This window comes from Sturnus vulgaris, chromosome 4 (assembly GCF_052056855.1).
Source record: "Sturnus vulgaris isolate bStuVul1 chromosome 4, bStuVul1.hap1, whole genome shotgun sequence".
In the NCBI taxonomy this organism is placed as follows: domain Eukaryota; kingdom Metazoa; phylum Chordata; class Aves; order Passeriformes; family Sturnidae; genus Sturnus; species Sturnus vulgaris.
Window position 1 is genome coordinate 17,852,634 of NC_142246.1, and position 17,218 is coordinate 17,869,851.

Sequence of the window (17,218 nt, forward strand, 5' to 3'; positions counted from 1 at the left end):
AGAAGTTTGCTTTGTATTATCACCTGAGCAGCAAACCAATCCTTGCCTAGCAGAGGCAGACAGGTCTCTGTCAACCCCAGAATTTAAGATGACAGTGTAAGTTTTCTCAAATCACAAATCCGGTCTTAAAAACTAAAGAACCCACCACACAACCATGATGATGAATTTTCTGTGAAAATGAATCTTCCTTCCCATTTCCCTTAATATTTCCCCAAACTAACTTTCCCATAGCTTGATATTTTACTTAGAAGTCATGCCACCTACTTGTTGGTTTGTCTTTGGTGTTGTATGACCATGTTTTTTTCATGGATGGTTTCCAGTAATGCAGTGGCCAGTGATTTGAGATCTGAAATGGATTGTGGTGTGGCTGGTAGACTACATCCATGATCCTCCGACAACAACTCCTGGACTATAACGTTAAAAACACAAATGAGTTTGGGCTTCTCACGCACAGAGATGCAACACAAACATTTACTTAGCATTAAGGAACTACTCCAATTACTTAAATGAATACATATACTTTTCCTTCAATTAAAAAACAAAGTGAAAAGATCAGAACTGTAATTTCTAGTTGGCATAAATATAGTGGCTTTCCAAGTTGACTGTTATTCACAGTAATAGCCAAACAAGTATAGGCAGACACATCTTACATTAACTCGATTCTGCTTTTGGAGAATTCTTTGTGTTCAGAAGGATACAAAATCAATCTTCTACAAATTAGTAAAAACTTGTCTTTAAAACCAAAGCCTTCAGGGAATATTTTATATACATTTTTAGATATATTTTTTTATATCCTTGAGGTTATTTAAGACTGGTGTGAAAACACAGTCACCCACAAACTCTTCCTCTGCAACATAAAGTCTGTACCTTCAAGCCAAATCAGGACGTTCAGTGGTATCATTAAAATCTGTAACTAGAATTTGGCTCTGCTTCTTTACATAAACATATATACAGGTATGCAAGTACATGGAGAAGAGGAGAAAAGAGAAGTCAAAACCAGAAAAATAAGTTTTGACTTACCATGTCACTTACTACTGATCTCGTGTGTGTATGAATATACCTACATTTAAACAGTAGGGTGGCAAGCTATACTGTTTGCTTCAAATAATTTTCTCCTTCCCTTTCTTTCCTAATCTTGATATTTTCTTTGAAACAGGGAAAAGAGATTATTCCGTTTTGTTACCCATGAGGAAATATGGGACTGATTTCTCATAAAACATCTGAATGTAAAAGCTTCCAAGAACAGTAGCAGAAAACCTGACTTAGTGCCCCTCCTCCACCACCCAGTCTATTTTTCATTGGAATGCAAATTGTGACTGCCATTGTTAGCAGAGCAAAGAGATGAATAAAGAAGTGATTTGTCAGGGTCTAGAGAGTAAAGAAATATTTGATAAAACTAATGGGGGAGAGAATGAATGGCAAAAGAATTAACAAAAGAAGAAGCGGCAATCCAGAGGCAAATTTTATATTGTAAGGCCAACTGAGAAGAGGACAGAATTAACACATAGTAATAAGCAGGGAACAAGAAGAGAGCTTTTGGTTTGGTTGGTAAGGGAAGGGTTACTGAAATAAGAGGTTAGATGAAAGGAATTCAATGAGATATGCAACACCATGCTGCATTTATGCAATACCTTGCTTTGCAGAAAGGACTCCAGTCAGAGCACTGCTACTGGATCTACTATGAGTCTTTGAATTTTTTCGTCTCTCTAGTGCATTCTAGGGAAACAACAAATATCTTATTTAGAAAAACAGTAGCCAACAAATCCTGTCATTAGGAGGAAGGAATCTGGAATTTTGAATTTTGGCCTCAGAGCAAAGGCCTGACCGTACTGCAAGGCCTGGACCTTACATCCATAGTAAACTATGGGGGTGTACCTCTCAAATATTATAATTCTCCAGCCTAAAGTCTTTGTAATATTATAAAGACTCATCTGTCTCATCGTAATCACTTTACTGCAGTCTCTCTCACCCACTCTCCACAATATATATTTAAGACTTGCCTATTTTTTAATGACCTGCTGACTGCCAGTGAAGATACTTCAGTATCCTGTAAACAGTAACAACTGGAAACAAAAGCAGACTTTTCCCAGAATTTCTTTGGATAGGTTTCAAAGGGAAAGTTCCAACTCCTCTACCAGAGTTTCTAGGAGCCCTTTTAAATACCAAATAGTGACTTTCAGGAATTAGAAGCAGAATGGTCCTGCTACAGAAGTCCAGCTCTTTCAGTTACAGTTCTGTGAAATCCCCCAGACCAATAAAAAAATCCCCAGATCACCAATAAATTAAGTCACACTCCAAGAGACCCAAGCTGCAAGTGGGAACAGACACTGAAATGGGCTTGGTAGTTTGAGGAGCTTTGCTCATGCACAAAAAACAATCAGGGCCGTGACTACTTTATAGTGACCTAAATGAAGAAGTCCTACTGACAATCCTAAGATTACCCTTCTCATGGTCTGATAAGCAGCCCTCCCCTCCCACTTCCCAAAATCACTTGCAGAATGAAATAAGAGTGCATAACTTCTGGGAAAGGCAAAAATCAGTCCTGAAGGTTTTATGTAAAACAGCACATACCTTAACTCAGGAAAAGAAGAACATTGAAAGCTTAGTGCCCATTAAGCTACGTGAAGAAATAGCACAGCCACCAGAGAACAGGAACACAAGATCTTTTTGTGATAGCAACACAGCTGCAGTCATTCACCACTGTGTGATCTGCTACTTTTCACCTACCAGGTGGCTGGAAGGCTGATCACCTGTCCCCCAGCAAAGCAATGGTTCTCCCACAGAACTTAAAAAAGTAATTTCATTAATTTTTCAAAATACTCTTAATAGGTATCCCTTTGTACTACCCTCAGCTAAGAAGCCTACAAGGAAGAATGAGCATGTAATATGTCTACATACTAATATTGTCAGAATGTCAATGGTGGATTTTTCTTGCAAGAACAAATTTGTTCTTCAAACATATTTAACATGAAAATGAACAGTAACTTCCAAAGAAGCACAGTTTAGATGATACACTGAGATCCTACCTTATATTTAGTAATACTGGACTTCAGAAGGTTGACTTCCTCCTGAAGTTGTTTTAATCTCTCTTGAAGATACCTGAAAAAGAAATGTAATCCTTTACTTCATGTTACCTTCAAACACTGCCTCAAGCAGTCTTCTTTACTATTTGGCATGTCCTCTCTTTGGACTACTGAGAGTTCTTTTCCCTCTGCAGTTCTGTGAGGGATGAAATAACAAAATCTTACTGTTCTTGACCCCATAAAACATTAAGTAGGGAAACAAATTTCATCGGAACAGGAGGCTGCCCTCCTGTTAGATTTGTCAAGCATGTTGCACAACTATTTTGTATTGGTCGTCAGGTTTCTGGGGAAGTAAGCTAAAAGAATATATGTATGTCTAGAGGAAATAGTCAGTAAGCATTTATGTGTTCCCTCTGTACTTCAAGGTCTGTGAGATGGACACATGAAGATTTGTATATATGTCAACACAAGACTCAGCTATGCAGAACTTTTGCATTGCAATATCCATCACTTCCTTGGCACTTCTCATTAGCAATCACAAAGTAGAAAATTTAACTGTATAGTTGAAAAATGGTACACAGTTAAATGAAACAGTATAGTTCTTCCTAATAGAGTTTATGCACTTGGATGAGACAGTTATTTCCAAATAGGAAAATACCTTTTTTATGTATAAAAGGTTTATAAAATATCTTCTTTCATATAGTATAACTGCAGCTGTATTAGGATTCGTGACAATTATTAATTATTTTACAGAAAAAACTCACATCACTGTCATGGGAGGAGGGGGCTTAAATTGCTACAGAACTCTGTAGGCCACACCAAACAGAAAAAAACCCCTGAAGTTGCTGGGAAGAAGTAATGCCTTTAGTAGTACACTTTCTTGCCTAAAGCATAAGTTTTTGTAAATGGAAACTGTCTTACAAATTCTATTTCACTTTAAGGTAGTTGTTGACACTAAGGGAGATACCTGCTATAGCTCTGTCAGCGAGTCCTCTCTGTCATCTTTAGTAGAGACCATAAAACACATTCTTTTCCCAAGAAACCACCAAGAATATCTACATGGGTGATTTCACCAGCAACTTTTGTTGGCAAATCACTCCATGCTGACAACTTCTCCCTGTGGAGAAAATTATGTCTGTAACTGTTAACTCAGGGTACTCAAAGTCCCTGTTTCCAATTCAAGATTAATCCATTACAGCTCACTGGGAGTTTCTGAACACACAAATTTTTAATATTCTTGCTTTTGGTGTCATACAGTGATGGGTCTTCTCTTCTTTTTCGTTGTTTAGCTTTATTTGGGAACATCACTGGCATCTCTGTAGCCAAATACAACATTGGTAATTTCCTGTAGCCTAGATTTCTCAATATTATTTAACGCTTAGCTACAGTATAAACAAACCAGGCAAAACAAATTACCAAAATCTCTTAGCTTTGATTCTTAGATATATTTTCTTCAAAGTTTTGTTGTGACTGACTTCCTGATACTCCTATTAAAACAACACACTGTTTTTCTAGGGAACCAGTAATGCACTCACCTGTTCTCCATACACAGAGCATCTATGTCAATGATACGGTTTTCATGCCCTCCTAAGACATGATTCAACTCTTGGTTTAGTCTGTCAGACTTATCCTGGTAAACAGAGCGTTCCTCTTTCACATCCTGTAACTCATCCAGTGCAGCCTGAAGATCATACCTCAGAGTCTCAATCTGAGAAGAAAGGAGAGCTGTATTAGTTTAAGTTTAAACAACAGCTAACATAGGACCCAGAATGAAAACAGCAACCAGCACATGTTTGAACGGTATTGATTTTGGACAATCAAAAGTATTTTCAAAGCTCATAATCCCAGGTATTTTTACTCAATTTCAGTAATATTTCATTAATTTGGAGTTAAGTAACTTTACTGGTTAGATTTGTTTGATAAAATTTCTAGAAAACAATTAAAACATAACAGCAAGAGAGACCTCAATCCCTACTGTAATTCTGCTCTACAAATATATTAAGGTGGTTTTATCATATAATTTCTAGGACTCCAAGAATTAAGTCAACTGAATAAGAACTTGTCAAAAAGCCTGTAAATGCTTAGATTTAGACTAATCATAGGACTTGAGCAATAAGGTTCCACAGAATAAGAACTGAGGAACTACAAAATAAGCCAACATAGAGACAACAGGATGACCTTTGCTATTAAGCAAAAGAGTGCAGAAGTCCAGTGTGAAAGATACTCGAGGACAAAGAGCTTCAAACTTCCAAGGAGATGAAACTGAGTGTAAGAAAAATCTGCAGTGACAGAAGTCTCACCCCCACCCTAGAAAACATGGATAAGCCAGGAAGGACAAGAGAACACCATTTAAAAGAGGCTGGGTGATGAACAGAAAGAATACAAGCTTGGTAACAGAGTTAGAAGGGAGGATCACATTGGAAGAAGACCAACAGCCTTTCCAGTAAGGTACAGTGGTGCTGCAATTGAGGGAAGACTGAAAAACTAGAATTTCCTGGATCACAGAATGGCTCATTCAGGTTGGAACTGACACTGGTAGGAATAAGTGTGGGAAAAACTGAGACCACAGACCTGCAAAACTGTCCAGAAATGCATGTATCAGTATTAGGGAAAAAGTCTGATGCTGCATAGTTCATACAGACTTGAGGAAGAGGAAATTTTTCAGGAGAGGAGAAGAAATAGCTTGGACACAGGAGGATGAGAACACTAAAAACACTTCTACAGAAAATTTGATTCAGAGGGTATCTTTAGGAGGTACATCAGCCACTGTACACTGTGTTGAATACACAGCCTTCACTAAAGGTACCTATCACCGACATTCATTGACAATATTTAATTTTCACAAGTTTTTGCTGGACATTAAAAAGAAAAGGAGAATCAATAATCTAGAGAAAAAATTCCTGAGATAAGGAGTTCACTCTAACCACTACTTCCAATATCAGTCAGCTACCAGCCCTCAAATAGAACAGAAATTATTTACTTGCTACTACAATAGCTCTGTAAAACATGACACTGTCTGTCCATTTGATTATTACCTGTTCTCGAGCCTTCTCCAACTGTTGAACAAGGTCCTCCCGTTCATGTGCTGCAAAGTGGCGAGCCCCAACTTCATCATCTCCCAGTCTTTGCTTTGCTATGGTCATTCGAAGGAGCTGCCATGACAAAAACAGAATTTGGTAAGCAAGAGAACATGGGCTCTAGCAGTAGAGTATATCTGTATTAGAAAGAGTAAAGCTGTCATAGATTTCAGCTCTTCCAGGCCAAACAGCTGGTATTATTTAAATCAGAGGGAGGCTTCTGAGCTGAGGGTCAAATCCAGTTTTTAGTGAAAAAATCCAGTTGAACAGTCAAAGCATCCACAAGAATTGAATCAGACCCTGCAACAGTCATCAGAGTATACAAAAAGGAAAGACCAAGAAAACACAGACATGTGGTCAATGTTTTCTAGGAGTGACAGGAACTAATTCCACTCAGACTAAAACTAGAGAATTAGCACAAAGCCTTTTCATAAATAGGTAAATATTAAAATTCTCTGCAGCAGAGAAGTCTTCCTAGTTAATAAAAATGAACAAAGTGTCTTGTCCAGCTTCATTTTACTGACACCACTTAAGACCCGCCCTGTGCTGCATCAGTGTAGATTTGCATTAATAGCTGCTAATGCATTCGCTTTTGCATTATTTTTTTAGTCTACTCACAAAAGCTAATTCATGTCAAAAACAAAAAAATGGGCCAATAATAAAGACTCAGCCAAAATGTTCAAGCAGCTAACGAACTCCTGAGCTTGTGACGGCTGAAAACAGTCTGATGTGAATTAATACACATTTACATTCAATATCCAAAGCAAAAAGCAATGACCTTTCAAGGACCATGGAGTATTAAATACTAATCTATAAGGCATTCAGCATTTACAGTTGTTTATACTCAGTACAACTAGGCCTCATCTTTAGGGGCTCCACAGAGACCAGGGAAACCCACCACAGTCTGACTTTCCCTGTACCTTTGACTGCACCAAGGAATTAATGCACATCATTATATTGCAGTGTTAGGGAAAAAATCAATCTTCAGAAGTAGAAGATTGTACATTAAAATCTATCTTTGGTATTTATGGGATGTCAGTCACCATAGCTACAATGTGCCAATTAAAATCCTGCTGATGCAAGACAGACTACCAAAATCATCCTCCCCACTTATTTCAGCTCCAGTTCAGTGCAAGTCACTGAAGCTAGTACAATGTGTGCTGATAGGAAGTTCACTTGTTCAGGGAAAACTGTGGCTCAAAAGTAACTGGTTTTGGCAAACTACATTTCTCTATCCCCACAGGTAAAGTGCAAACCACTGCACAGTTAGTAAGGCTGAGTGGATACTAAGATATATAACTCCTATTCATTTCTTTATCAAAACAAGTAAGTCAAAAAGGCAACTAGCAAATCCTAGAATGGCTTCACAGCTATTGAATTTTTTTAAATGCTAAAGAGCTGATGAACAAAAGGTGTGGTCATGTCATTTCATTTAATTTAGATAGATTAATTTCTAGAATCTCTCTCTAGTAACAAAGACCACACAAAACACATGTAATAACATTTTGAAGTTTCAATCTTGTTTAAAAAAACCTGGAAATTAAAATAGGAATCACACTTTATTAATGCCTCCAATGCATGCAGCAGAGCAAAACTTCTGCATAACACTTGGCACCAGGCTGGGAAGTGGACCAAAGCTGCCACTCATGTGCTATGACCAACTCTCCTCCAGCCCAGGAGGGGGTGAGGCATAAGATACAACTGCAAGCAACTATAACTTGCAAGGTCAAACAGTCTGTCAATAAAAGGAGAACTCTTTATTTACTACCAATTTTGAGGCAAAAAAAACCCCAAAACCATGAAGTCTTACGAAAAGAATGCTTCAGAAATCCAGATTTATCCAGTAAAAGCAGCATTATTAACATACACAAAATATAGTAAAATATCAATCCATAAAACAACAGAGTGCTTCTTCCAGACAGTTGGCCAATCAGAGAGTTGACAGGGCAGAACAGGCCAAGTCGTTTAATTCTGCATTGCGAATGTCTCATGAGGCAGCACCACCTGCTATAAAATTCTTCCCTGAAAATGCTGTGACCCAAAGAGACACTGTTATGCCAGAGATTTAAGGGTTTATTTTATATATTAGTGCTTTGTTATAAACTTTATACACTTGCCCTCTAGCTGCTGTATTTTTGTTTCTGTCATTCAGAAATCACCAAGGAAAAGACCACTCAGCTTCATTTAGGTTAACACTACCCCTCAGGATTCAGTGAACAGCATTCACAGCTGAATGGATTTAAATTAATGGCACCTTACCAAAGAAAACTCCTTTTTGTCACGAACCCATAAATTGCTAACCAAAACAATCCACTGCTGCAAGCACTGTCTTTTTATTTTAATATCACAGCTTCTTCTTACATCACTTTCAACTAAGATAATTATTTACAAAGTAGCAACACTGTATCAGCCCCACAATGCCTAAAAACAGCATCACTGGGATTGCTCCTGTGCAGGCTAGGAGTCCACAGACAATGCCTGCACCAAAGTTGGACACTCCTGATTATCAATAGAACACTCAGAAGGAAAAGGGAACAAGGACAACCAATTCTTCACGGAAGGCAGAAACCATCATGTTTAGCCACAGTCACAGCAATTGTCTTCACCATGTTATCTTACAAAATCTTAAAATGTGGACCAGAACTTGCAAATATGCTACCTGAAGACCTAGTTCTGCCAAAACACACATGCCCCATTTAACACTTCTCCCTGTTGCTGCATGAATGTCTGCCTGGCAATAAGGAACTGACAAGCAGCACTGCAGCCATTGTTCCCCATGCACCTTCCTCTTGCTCAGCACCGCTCTTGGCAGCTTACATAAGCAATTCTTTGCATGGGTAAGGGTTCAGGTAAAGACAACTGAGTCACCTTGTCAGTCTCCAGTTTCTCTTAAAGCTTTCCAGTTTTACCCTTTCACATGAGAGGATTAGATTTTTAAATATCTCCTTCTATGTTTTAGTAATTGTTTCCAACCATCGCTGCCAAAACATTAGGAAGGAAAAATATTTACAAATAACTACCATAAAGGTAGAGGAGTTTTCATGTGTCAGAACTTGTGAAATTGTGATCAATCATAAAAATAAATAGCCTTAGATATCTGTCGCTGGAGTGCTGCAGTCTAACTATTGCTGTGTTTTTCAAACTGCAGCAACAAATCCTTCCAGAGACTGTCTGAAGAAGTTTTATTATTTGTGCCAATAAAATTCTACTTGAAATGAGAGGAAAAAATTATTCCAGTTAAACCAAATGCAAGTAATTTGTTATTGCCTGATGACGTGTTTAACATGATTTCAACAAGTACAATATCTCCAGTTCAAGGTTTTCTTGCTAATCCAAGTGACTGTATCCTACTTGTAGCAAACATTAAAGTGGTGAAAAACAAGTCAAGCCATCAAAACATTTCTTTATCAATAGAGCTAATGTGTGATATTTAAAGAGAGGGTTTTTTTCTCTTTTAGTCCTGCAAAGCTCTTGCCACTCAGTGACAAAGCCTGCATGAGTCACCCCTGCTCAGACACAGGCAGAATTGTTCATCCATAAGCAGCTTCACTTGCTGCAAAAGCAGCTGTTTGTTCATCTCTTGCCAGAAGTAAGGCTGACGTAGACCAGCTGGGCAGGATGCCCTCCCTCACTTTGGAAAAAGCAGTGAGAAGAATGCAGGGGAAAAATGTAAGAACAAGCAAATTATTATAGTTTTTTTGGTTTTTGTATATACCATGCATTATCTGGACTCCAGTGCCTGAGGTAGCCCAGCTGCCAGTACAGAAGAACTGATGAGCAGAAGAGAATGGCTTTGTGAACAAGCCTGGAATTTTATCACTGAAGCTTGTAGGGAGAGAAATCTGACACAGAAGGAGAGTGTTAAATCCCTCAGAGAGATGGCAATGCTTTTTTAGGCACTTTGAAAACCAGCAACCTGACTCTAAAATAAGCTCTATTTCTCATTTACTAGGAAAGCGAAGAATGTGTTCCAAAAATGAAAATCCTAGTCTAAATTAATCCGTGTCTGATGCAGCTCTTTCCTCCCACTCTTTATTTAGTGATGCACTATTTTGCACCTTTCAGAGAAAGGCACACTGGGCAGAATAGCTCCTTTTGTACTTTTCCATTAATTTTGAGGATCATGAATTTAAATTCATGCTGAGAATACAGATGTCACAAAGATAACTAGCTAATACCAAGTTAACCCACAAAGGTAAACCTAAACAGTACCAGTTCAGGCACAAAGAAGTAGGTTCTGTGTTACCAAGACCATATATTGTCATAAGGAACTACAATAGGTACATAATCTTGATATTTAAACGTGTTGTAGTTTTCCTACTCTTGTTTTCTGTTTGTACTTACAAACCCTTGCTATCTGTTCAGGACAGGCTTGGGAAAGGCTGTGTGGCATAATACTGGTACTGGAGAACTGAAAGGCACTGACTTCTCCACTGTAATACAGTCCAAACAGTAACATGCAAATGAAAATAAACAGTGGGGAACCTGGTCTTTGAAGAGTTGAGCAATTTATGCTGAACGCTATGCATACTACAAATTCAGGTTTCACTTGACCCTTTCCCAGCTCTATGAACACCTTCAAGGGAGGTCTGTGACAAATAGTGAAAAAAACCCTGCATTATCACAATATACTTATGTTTAAAAGAAAATAAATAAAACTTAAATGGAAAGAATCAAACCCCATTTGAATAATTAAAAGCCATGTAATTTTAATTCAAATTTTAAAATCCCATAATTTAAAAACTGCAGCTGAAGGAGAGAAGTTATCATTATTTGTTTCAATTTTTTACTTTGTTAACCACCTCAACTGTCCAATTCAACCTCTCGCTAGTTTGATCTCTGAATGTACTTTTGCATAAAGCTCCAGCTGTGAATGTTACACACATTTGGCTTGAGTTTAAATATTTCAATTAATGGAGACAACAGGAGTTTGATTAATACCAAATGGCAGATTTTGAGCAATGTTCCATATAACTTGCTAAATTTAGCAATGAAATAAATTGGTTATGTAAGTGTAATGGGATGAGGGCTTAATAGAAAGCTCACCATACATATTTTTTAAGGGAAAAATTATGCTCCTCCAGCATTTATTAAAATTTTGTATTTCAGTACAAAAACCTGAAAATTATCACATGAAGAACACATGCTTCCCTGTACTTATTTGTAAGAGGAAGTAACAATAATAAAATACGGGTTTTTTTAAAAAAAGAAAGGAACATAGAAAGTCTGAGAGCATTAAAGCAAGGCTAAATACAAAATACATAGTTAAGGAAAACAGAACAAAAACAGCATACAAAAATACATAATATGATTCACTTACTGGTATCCTTTACAGATTCTATAGTTTTACTGTTCAAAGCACTTTTGTTCTGTAACCCATTATTTTATTTGTTTTCCTAAGAAGTAAATGCAAAACTCTAGCCCAGTTTACACATTCCATGCCATTTACTGGCAGTCTGTAATACCTTATTGTCCCCTTGTACTTCTCCCAGTCTCTGTTGAAGCTCTCCAATCTCTTCTCCAAGATGTTTATTTCGATCTTGAGCCTCACTCAGTAGTTGAGCAAGATTTGCCTAGAAAAGGAGTAAATATCAGGCAGAAGTCAGTGTCTGTGGAGAGAAGTTTAAGCAGTGCTCAAAAAGAAACCCTTGAATTATTCCTTATCTGCCAATGATTTCTACTTTTATTGTTGGTGGTACCCAGACTTCATGCTCCATGAGAGAGATAAGAAGAAAAGTCACCTGGGCTCCTTTATCTTTCATAGTAGAAAATACATAGAGCATGAATGCACACAGATCCCAGAACACCACATAAACCCTAAACAAGACAAAGTGAAAACATCTACACTAGTTCCAGTATCGTGGCTCGTGGGAAGAATTCAGAATACTTTGACAATATTTATACAAAGCTGCCAAAATAATACTATTAAACTTGGATATAATTAGACAAAAGGCACAGCTGAGAAAGAATTATGATACAATCAAAGTCCTTAATAGCATTTAGAATAGATTTCCAGCCAGTAAAGAGGTTGTCAGCCAAAGTCCCTGCCCCTGTATGGAGCTATACCATGGAGATCTACAAGTGCAAAACTTCAAACATGACCTGATTTTTGTTGTTAGGTATCACCTAGATTCTGGAAAAACAGAGGTGAAAGCTGGAGTTTACAGCCCAACTACCCTCTTCCCCACTCAATAATCCAAGTTAAAAGGAGTCATTCAAATTAACCTACTAAGTTAGCAGGGCAAGCAGTCTGGCATATGATCTTACAACTAAATTCCATCAGTTTGATCACTAACCAAAAAATAAATGCAATCTCCTCTTTTCCTATATATGCTATCTGAAAATGAGCAAATACTACAGGTAAATTTATTCCATTTTTACCCTAAAAATGTCTCATGAATACACAAACATTGACTCAACACAGGAAAAGCCTACCAATGACAGCTTTTCTAACAGAGTTATAATCATAGTGGCTAAGGTGCAGCCTTTCAACATTGCCTATGGACAGCTTGGTGTGTCATCCACTGCCATAAATCTCCAGAGTATGGAAAGAAACGAAAAAAGAAATTTTGGATCTTCTAAGCATGACTTAGCAAAGCCTCATGAGTCAGTATCTCTGAGACACCCCCAGACATACTCCCTGGATTTGAGGCCAATGCATTAACTGACTGTAATTCATCAAGCAACTGTTCCTAGTCCTCTCTTGGTATTTTAGGTTTCGTTTTAGGTTCCCTACTTGCTGTGCTTCTCTTTCAAGTTCCCCATTTCTCTATTCTGACATTCTTTTTTTTTTTTCCAATCTGACTGTTTTACCCCGTGATTCTACTACAACTAGAGCCTTGTAAGATGTTTTCAGGAATTTTATCTTTACAACCCATACACTGCCAAATCAACAAGGTATATGATAGCCACTACTGCAATCTTGCTCCTTGTTCTCTAACAACTGCTATTTCCACATGTCCTGCTTTACATTTAAGAGAACTATTAAGAGGAATGTATGAATGTGAGTAGTAACATGAACATAGCTATGCATGCATATGACCTTTGCAGGATTAGGCTATTAAGCTACCATCACGTAGAACTTTTGTACACTACTATTGAAGAAGATAACTTCAAATTCCAATTGGCCTAAATTAGCAACAGTTTCAAACTTTTAAACAGGAAAAATAACTCAAGAAACTGACAACATCCTACTTGTCATCATCCTACTTGATGAACAAGAAGCCTAAGTCACTGCTACAGCTTCTGTACTTCTGATGCTTTGAGACCAAAAGTTCAGAAAAAGTAAGGTAAATTTTACACTGTTTTGGAAAGATTAAACCATTTTTTAAACTACTGACAAACTTGAAGACTGCAGAAAGTAATTTGGGGGAAGAGTGTAATAGCAAAAGAGCCCCTATAAATAGCCAATTTATTGCCAATACAGGACTAAAATTAAGCTGCTTCTAATTTCCAAGAAAACAACCATCCAAGCAATGCAAAAGATTTCTCATGTATGCTTTTGTGGACTGGTTTGTTTTTTTCCTACATCTTAAACAAATAGTGTAATACTCACTCACAGGATGAATGAATCAAGGAGCTTCAGAACTCATTTAGTCAATGGTTTTGAGAAGTACTTCTTAATGTTGTTTAAAAGAAAGAAAACAAAGAACCCATGTTTTCACGAAATTGTATTTAAACTGAAATATCTATGGCTACTGCTTAGATGCTATTTTTTATTTTTTTAAACGAAGTTGACTTTCAATAAAGCCTGCATTAGTTAAAAGGAATATGATTTGCACAAACCTCTCTGAAACACCTCTATTTATAAAGTTCCTTTTTATGATGAATTGGAACAACTCCTAACACTGCAATAGCACATGTAATTTCAACACCTGGAAAGAACTCAATCTCACTAATCAGTGTTTACAACCATAACACCAGGATTTCAGCAGTCTGTAGTTAAAACCTGGCTCCCAGTAACGGCAAAAAGGCATTACCATGCCTATACTAAATCTTCCTGCTCAGATTTATTTCCTTTAAAACCATTTCTCTGGGGTTGCAATTCTATGCTGAATTTTATTTGTCAGTCATATAAATGACTTAACGTGACAAAAACCTTTATACTCACGACACAGACTTCGGAAGAAACTTGAAACAAAGAATTTTAGACACCAAAATAAACCAGCCTTGTTTGACCATGCCAAGAGCATTACAATGAGCTAAGTATAGATTTGCTCCTTCCTGCAAGCCTTGTATTGTACTTCTGTTAAACTGAAACAACCAAGCTATGTCATAGAAGTAGTCCCCAGTAATTACTCATTTCCCTGGCTCACATGCAATGTAAGAAGTTCCATACAATGTATAATTTAGACTGTTACGAGTTTCAAATGTTTTGGCAAGACCTTATTAAAGCTCTTGGTCAAATGTGGATAGAAGGCCAAACATTTGATTTTCAAAAGTGCTCTGCTAGGCTTAAGGACAGCCAGCCAAGACAATATGTTGATTGATACCTCGACTTGGTACCATTTCTTTGGCATATAGAAGAAAATATACCATATGCTTGAAAGATGATAAAACTAACAATGGAGGACTGCCTTTGTGAACCTGCAAGCACGTATTTTTTGAGGAAAGGGGGGAAATCTATGCAAAGGCAAAGGCAATTCATTTTTCCATTTGGCAACTTCTTTTCAATATTCATAGAAAAAAACAGAATTCACTCAGAAATCCAAGATGAGTTAGTTCAACAGACAATAAAGCTCATATCATTTACCAATGCAACAGAGAACAAATCCCTGTAAATTAGCCAAATTCAACTTCTCTAGATTCCATTTCCTCAAGTTTCTTTTGACTTTAGGTGAAGCCTTAAAACAACTCCTGAAATTGTGAAAGACTTTACTTCTTTCACTTACACTACACAAAACTAATTCCAAAGTACTGATGAAGAGAGGTTTCTGAGCCAAGAATAAAGTGAAAGATGTAGAGGTACCCTTCTGCTGCCTCATCTTGTCTTTCCTCTGCAACAACCTGCAGCAGTGGAAACTGTTTCTCCTACCCTCTTCTCAAGGCCCCGTTTCTAATACAAAATAACAAGCATTGCTTCAGCCCTGTCTCAGTAACTGCCCAGTAACAGACAAGCTTCCAGAGCACTAGCCACATTCTGTTTCTGGCAGTATCTCTGGAGCCTCTGCAGCACAAGAAGATACCTGTTTTATATGCATGTGTTATGGGAAGCTTGCGTGTATTGCAGGCTCAAAGAATAGTAGGAAGGGATTCATAAAGATCAAGTCCAACTCCCTCCACCTCACAGGACTACCCCAAAATGAAGCCATACACTAAGAGTGTTGTCCAGATGTTGCCTGAACTCTGGCAGGCTGGGTGCTGTGGCCACTTCCCTGGGAAGCCTGTTCAAGTGCCCAACCACCTTCTCAGTGGAGCATGATTTGAGCACAGTCTAAACCCCCCGGCAGCACTAGACATAAGACACTGTCCCCATATTCCTTTTTTTTCTGACCAAATGCAAGGCAACCACTGCAAACAATCCCATCAGAAGCCATGGAGAAAGCAGAAAAAGATGTCTCTGAGAGTGCCAAGTGGGAAGTGCCTACCTTTATTACATAGGGGAAAAAAAGTATTATAGATCAGAACAGACCAGAGAGAGTGAAAGATTCAATGGGATGAGATCACAGACCTCCTCCTTTTCTGCCTAGGCTTTGTTGAAATTTGCGTATTTTTGGGGATAAAAGGCTGAAAAAACTCCACTTTTAGCTACAGATGAGCATCAAAAATACTCACAAAAATATTTATAAATACTTATTAACATAAGCCAAGAAATACCTGTCAGGCAGCAGCAGATCTTTGCTTACTAGTGACCAATTGGCCTGATGAGAAAAAAGAGTAACTCCAAGTAGTCATCCCTGGCATTATGCACTACACTGGAGTTTGGCTCCTTTACCATTTTGCAAATCTAGATACACAATACACACAGAGTTATTTTTTTTCACAGCACTTTAAAAATGATGGATAGTAACAGTCTTTAATATAGCTCTCAATTCTCTTGCATATAAATCTTATCCAACACTAAAAAAAAAAATAGTTTTTTGCCTTTAGGGTACTACCTGAAAAATAATATGGGAAGGGGGAAGAGGGGGAATCTTCCAATGTACCTTTACAGTTTAAAAGTATTTTTAAATACAAACATTCCTATATTGCTATTTACAGTCTTTTATGTTTGTTCCAGCCACACCTTCAAACAAAGAACGCTGAAATTATAGGTCTGACAGAAAAAGGTTAGATGAAACATTCAGTACACTTGATGGGTGTGACTGATCAAACTTAAGTGAAGTTTCTCCTCCAATGAATTCTTGTGATTGCAGTGGCTGACTTAATACAGAAAAACCTGTTTTACTTACCAACTACCACTGTTCACTCCAAGATAGGAGAATTGATGACCCCCCTTAGCAGTAGCTTCCTTTTAATAAAACCCCAAAATTATTTTATTTTTTTTCTTTAAGATGAAAAACCAGAGAAGACTCTTAAAATTACAGATCCCGGGTATACAAAACAAAATACATTTAATATGGGTTATATTTTCACGCCAAAATACAACACCGAAAAACAAAGTTCCACCAAGCAGTCACTTGACATAAAACAAGAGAAGAAGAAAATCCTCTCCTAAATATTTTGAGCTCCTGAAGACATCTTAAACTTTGAGATAATGCACAAAAAGAATCATAATCCCTTTAACATTTTGAGTGTTGTAATTAACTGATGGAATATTTATTGAGAGTACTCAGGTGCAGAGGTGTGCACAAGTGTCTCTCAATTCCATTAAGGTAAGACAGAGCAACCAGAGAATAAGTTGTTGTACACATCAGGCGTGAGGGACTATCACATCTATTAGAAAGAGCATTTCTTCTCTCCTAGACTTCACTGGTGGACTGGGCAGCATTAGGTCAATGGTCGGACTCAATGGTCTTAGAGATCTTTGGAATGTCAATTGTAAATTCTATGATTCTGTGTTAGTGCAAAACCTATCTGTTGAAGAAACAATGGTTTCACTTCACAAAGTGTGACTCCTAGTTTGGTTAACAAGTTCTAGATTTTACCTACTACCACCTGTTCTGACCAATGGAATAG

The 17,218-nt window shown here is 37.5% G+C and overlaps 1 protein-coding gene across 4 annotated transcripts in view; it reads right to left on the reverse strand.

Moving 5' to 3' along the window:
* Positions 1-17,218, reverse strand: part of CCDC149 (coiled-coil domain containing 149) — a 51,374-nt gene that overhangs the window by 19,687 nt on the left and 14,469 nt on the right. For all 4 annotated transcript variants that reach the window (XM_014891495.2, XM_014891493.2, XM_088163229.1 and 1 more), the window contains exons 4-9: positions 11,566-11,673; positions 6,059-6,175; positions 4,559-4,731; positions 3,027-3,099; positions 1,632-1,716; positions 265-409 (exon numbers count right to left, since the gene is read on the reverse strand). In XM_014891495.2, coding sequence (XP_014746981.1) covers positions 265-409; positions 1,632-1,716; positions 3,027-3,099; positions 4,559-4,731; positions 6,059-6,175; positions 11,566-11,673 — 701 coding nt within the window. The remainder of the gene's footprint in view (positions 1-264; positions 410-1,631; positions 1,717-3,026; positions 3,100-4,558; positions 4,732-6,058; positions 6,176-11,565; positions 11,674-17,218) is intronic.